Here is a 5,460-nt window from a genome sequence, read left to right as displayed (position 1 = left end):
GTGAAATATTGCGCGGCTGCGCGTACCGTGGACCAAAAAACGAATCTATACCAGTCTAGCCAACACAAAAAGTTAGCGCCTTTCGATAATATTGATTAACATTTTTCAATATATTTAGTCATTCCACCTCAGGGCTCATATAATAAAATTATTGTAATATTGTATTATTATAAAAGATTAAGTATTGTTTAATAAATTTAAAAAAAATTACTTTTTGAAAGAATTATTTTATTATTATTATTATTATTGTTATTTAAATAAGAGTGTCTCTTTGCCATTTTATTAGGTTCTGGGTTAATATGAAATATTTTGTTGTGTCGGATAGTTACGTCTTTTACTGTTGAGATTTGTAGATAGTTATGTAGAGCATTGTTTATCATGGACCTTGAGGTTCCAGTGATTTATCTAAGACATAATAGTTGAAAAATTTATTGATCTTACACTAGAGGGTTTGAAAGATCTGAATACCGTACATCATCAGAGCCTCAGAGGGCTAAAGAAATTAATAAGATAATCACACCTAACTAATTTAACATGGATATCTACGTAAATATACGTTGTTACTTTTAATAGAACATAAAACACACAACAACGTGTTAAAAGTTGAAAGTTAAAACCGTCAGGTCATTTTATACTGTAATTTTACAGCACTATATCCGTTGTCTGTTACTATAAAATTTATAGTGTATATAGGTAGTGTGTATCTACCTATATTTTTAAATTAATTAACTTCAATAAATATAGAATACCAACAACAACAAAAACGAGTTTATCTGCAATATATATTATAACTGTTATGCTATAAAGTATATTTAAGTCTAAACAAATACTTAAATAGGTATACCTACATGTATACTGTATACTATGTAGGAAACTAGGAAATACCTACCTACCTGACTAAAATTCAATCCAAATAAGTAATACCTAATGAAATTTAAAAATAAGTTTATACTTAAATAGAAAAATACCAAACTTCAAAATCATTAAATAATATTAATAATAACATGTGAGCATATAATAATTTATACTTAAAGCTTGTATAATTGAATAAATAGATACCTACATTTTAAGTACATTTTCTATAAGTAAGCACTAAGGAATGATAGTTGTAAGAATAAAAAAAATTATTTTCTGCTATTTCAAAAAAAAAAAAAAACAAATTATTCGATATGAAATATTAATTTGAAAATAGTGATCTGTGAGGTTCGAGATTTAAAAGAAAAAGTCTATTAATATTAACTATTTCAATGTGTGTTGAAAAAAGCCCCTCTCATTTTTTTTAGATAATCATTCTTAAATCAATATTTAATTACCTAATAAAAAATGGTTAGAATTTTAAAAAAATAATTTGAAATTGATATATTGTAATAAACATTAAATATACAAACATATTTTCTAAAAATTAATATTAATGTATAATAAAATATATAATCAATTATAATTATTATTGTACTTGAACATTTTTAGAACATTCATACCAATAGAAACTATGATTTGATAATATGATACAGTTGTATTATAACAGCAAACGTATAGATAATTTGTTAATATTAACTGCAAAAAAACTATTTGTCATGTTCAATATCGAACTTTAATTTAGAGAAAATAAAATTAATTGTAGATATTAAATATATCCAAATTTATATATTTTTTTGTCTGTCTCTAATGCCTCTTGTTATAGGTACTGATTTCTTCTAATATATGCAATAGATCTTTCTCTGCTGGTAACAGGTACGAGAAATATAAAAAAAATCGTTCCATCTATATATCAGGTAGGTTTTCTAATGTTTCTCTTAATTATGCATAAAAAGACATTTATTCTGGTCTTAAAAATAAAAAAATTAATTTGCTGTCTAATCATCGTTTACAGTTATACAAAAAATAAATTTATTTAAAACACTATATGTTATATTTTTTAAATTTTATGTTTTCACAAATTATATAGTAAAATAGTTAACATATCGTTATTTATATCATTTAAAAAAGTAATTTCATTCAAATTGAAATTTAAATAGTCCCCATATCTATATGAACTATTTACACGGAATTTTAAATTAAATTTTCAAGAATTTTAACCCTGTAAATAATTTTTTATTGACATTAATTGAAAAAAAAAAACAAATTGAAAGCTTCTCATGCCTGAAATAACTGAAAAAAAATTTAAAAAAACTTTATAAATTTTATCATATAAAAGAAATTATATATAAATATTTAACAAAAATTTTAAGTATCTATTGTTTTTTTTTTTTTTTTTTTTTTTTTGAAATACAATAAAATATCAAAAATTGTTTGAGGTCAAATAATTATTTTACGGATAAATTTCGAATGTTGGAAATATTTTTAATAAATAATCATTAAAAATTAATTTGGCTGTTTTCACATATATAGGTTGAACTAGTAAATAACCTTGTATTAAATATAATATTAAGTTTAGGTAGGTATACAAAAAAAATTTAATGAATTTTTAACTACAAATAATTTACTAATTACACAATTTCTATAAATTTTGTTGGAATTTTAACTTTTATAAAAAAAATTGTAATAATAGATTTTTTTAACTTATAAGGAGCTTTGTTTTAAATTTTCAAGCATTTCTACCTAGCAAATAATATTTAATCAACATTTATAAAAAAAAAAAAAAAATTAAAATTTCTTATGCTTATAAATATTTTAAAAGTAGAAATATTTTAAAAATTCTATTGTAAGTAGTAAACAATTATATAATCATTTGATAAAAATTTCAAGTATCTATATTTTTTCGTTTGTAAGTTTCATCAAAATGAACAAATTTATGTTGTCACAAAATTTGATTTGTGTAAAAAATCCTATTTTCTCTTTCTTTTTTATTTCTTTTTTTCCAATTATGAAAATAAGTAGATACTAGGCATTTTTAGGTTTGACCTCTCTTAAGTACAAACTAGATGAAATTTGATATTCAAAACCACACTCATTTTCAAAACTCATTCATTTCTTAATTCATTCATCACTCTGCTTAGAGTTTAAATAACAGTATGAATGTTCAAATAATGGCGCTTAATAATACAAATCGCATTCACTACTACACTTATATTTTGGCGACACTGTATATATATTGACAGTTTCTGTGGCGGGTTGTGACGTGATAGCGGCATCAAAGGCGGTCTCCTACTCTCCTGACGCCATCATTCCTTGTTTGCAATCACGACTCGCGAGCGCGTTTTTTCACGTATCCGACGAAGCCGTTGGAATCCGTTACAGTTGTGCTGTACGGCATTGTCATTACTTTATTTATTTTCACCGATATTGCTTACACAAATTTATTAAACACGTAAGTAATCACATTATTTTGACATTACTAATATTGAAGGAGTATACAATTATTATCGCTTCTAGCTTAGTACATTTTACTGAGCATCTATCCCTAAACTATAATTCATAAAATCTTAGGTTATAATTTATAATTTCTCTTGAACAAATTACTATTCAACTCCCAAAACGCTTATTAATCATCTGATCTATTTTAGCTTGCATACTTCTATTAGACGAAACATTCCTTCAAAATATTTTTCTGTGAACCATGTGATTTATTTTAGTTACATAGGCGGCAAGTATCAATTGAAAATTAAAATAAATAATTCTACTAGTATTGACTGAATATTGCCACTAACATTTTTCAAATCTACATTTTAAGATATAGTTTCAAAAATCATCTTAATAATCCTTTCAAACACTTGTACTGGCTACTGAGTACTTATTTATTTGTCTATTAGGTTAGGTGTCCTTATCAAAGTAATTAATTTTTTTTTTTTTAGTCACAGAATAAAATATGAATTTTATGGTAACATTTTACTGATATGGGAGTTAATTAAAATAATATATTTGTTTAATATCTTTAATAAAAAAAAAATACATCACTCAAGTTTATTGTTAACTGATCTATAGATTGTATAATAAAAATATCTTATAACTAAAAAAACAAAAATATAAATTCAATATCTTTCAAAGTATTATTTCTTATTTAACCCATTATATCTAATTTTAACTATTAAAAATATATATATTTTCATTTTAAATATACATCGATTTTATATAGAAAACAGTAATAATGAATGTACCCGATGATGTTCCTACATTCAAATGTGTATTGGTTGGTGATGGAGGTACTGGAAAGACAACATTCGTTAAACGTCATTTGACGGGTGAATTTGAAAAAAAGTATGTGGCCACGTTGGGAGTAGAAGTACATCCGTTGGTATTCCATACTACTCGTGGTGTCATCCGATTCAATGTTTGGGATACAGCTGGTCAAGAGAAATTTGGAGGTCTCAGAGATGGATACTATATTCAAGTAATTATATGTATTGCTTATATTCTAAAAACTTATTAGGTACCTAGTTTTTTAATAACTACCTATACCTACTATATATCCTGCTGTAAATATAAAAAAAGATTATATTGCTACACATGAATATAGAATATTTCATTCATGTAAAACAAAAAAAATTTAATAAAATAACAATAAGTAATAATTACTACAATAAAAGTCTTATAATTAATTATCATAGTACAGTTACTAGTTGGAAAAATATTGGGATATGTTCAATTGATAAATGTTGGTAATTTATTGGTATGTTTTTATTTTATAGGTGTTATGTGTTACTATAAAAACCATTTATCATTATGATATGCAATTCTTTTATAATTGTATAAGTTAGATCATTTGGAATTTTAATTTAATTGTTAAAAATAAAAAAATATAGATAATTAAGTATATAATGTATAAGACTTTTTCCAATATTATTACTGTTTATCAACTTTAAATAATAAATTTATTTCATGATAAAAAATCACATTTGATGCTAAGATTCTTATTAAATGTTTTTTAGGGTCAATGTGCTATCATCATGTTTGATGTTACTAGCCGCATTACTTACAAAAATGTACCTAATTGGCATCGAGATTTAGTGAGAGTATGTGAAGGCATTCCAATTGTGCTTTGTGGTAACAAAGTGGATATCAAGGATAGAAAAGTTAAAGCTAAAACAATTGTTTTCCACCGCAAGAAGAATTTACAGGTTCTTTTAAATACTCATTTTAATAATAACAATTGATTAATCATATTGTTTTTATAGTATTACGACATTAGTGCAAAGAGTAATTACAATTTTGAAAAACCATTTTTGTGGATGGCCAGAAAATTAATTGGTGATCCCAACCTTGAATTTGTTGCAATGCCTGCTCTTGTACCTCCTGAAATTAAGATGGACCCTCAATGGCAAGATCAAATTGAACAAGACCTCAAGGTAAAAATTTAATAATTTATACGTATGTTAACAAAAACTTACAAAAAAATAATTATTTTAGGAGGCTCAAGAAACTGCATTGCCCGACGAGGATGAAGACTTGTAATTTATTAATCCCCATAATTCAATGATTTGTCTGTCTGAATTGTCTCAATTAATTGATTATCTTGCACATTAA

General features: G+C 24.5%; 1 protein-coding gene across 1 annotated transcript; it reads left to right on the top strand.

Moving 5' to 3' along the window:
* Positions 1 to 3,146: 3,146 nt before the first annotated feature.
* Positions 3,147 to 5,460, top strand: LOC112604127 (GTP-binding nuclear protein Ran). The gene is made up of 5 exons (XM_025353022.1): positions 3,147 to 3,307; positions 4,073 to 4,327; positions 4,866 to 5,054; positions 5,112 to 5,282; positions 5,344 to 5,460. The coding sequence occupies exons 2-5, from the start codon at positions 4,085 to 4,087 to the stop codon at positions 5,386 to 5,388; spliced, it is 648 nt and encodes a 215-aa protein (XP_025208807.1). The 5' UTR covers positions 3,147 to 3,307; positions 4,073 to 4,084; the 3' UTR covers positions 5,389 to 5,460.

Source organism: Melanaphis sacchari, unplaced genomic scaffold (assembly GCF_002803265.2).
Source record: "Melanaphis sacchari strain LSU unplaced genomic scaffold, SCAv2.0 Contig11_pilon_pilon, whole genome shotgun sequence".
NCBI classification, from domain to species: domain Eukaryota; kingdom Metazoa; phylum Arthropoda; class Insecta; order Hemiptera; family Aphididae; genus Melanaphis; species Melanaphis sacchari.
This window is presented reverse-complemented; position numbering and strand designations above follow the sequence as displayed.

Coding starts and splice junctions, on each gene's coding strand:
- LOC112604127 (XM_025353022.1), top strand. CDS start 4,085: ATGAATGTACCCGATGATGTTCCTACATTCAAATGTGTATTGGTTGGT. Junction 4,328..4,865: donor GAGATGGATACTATATTCAA/GTAATTATATGT, acceptor AATGTTTTTTAG/GGTCAATGTGCTATCATCAT. Junction 5,283..5,343: donor AAATTGAACAAGACCTCAAG/GTAAAAATTTAA, acceptor TAATTATTTTAG/GAGGCTCAAGAAACTGCATT.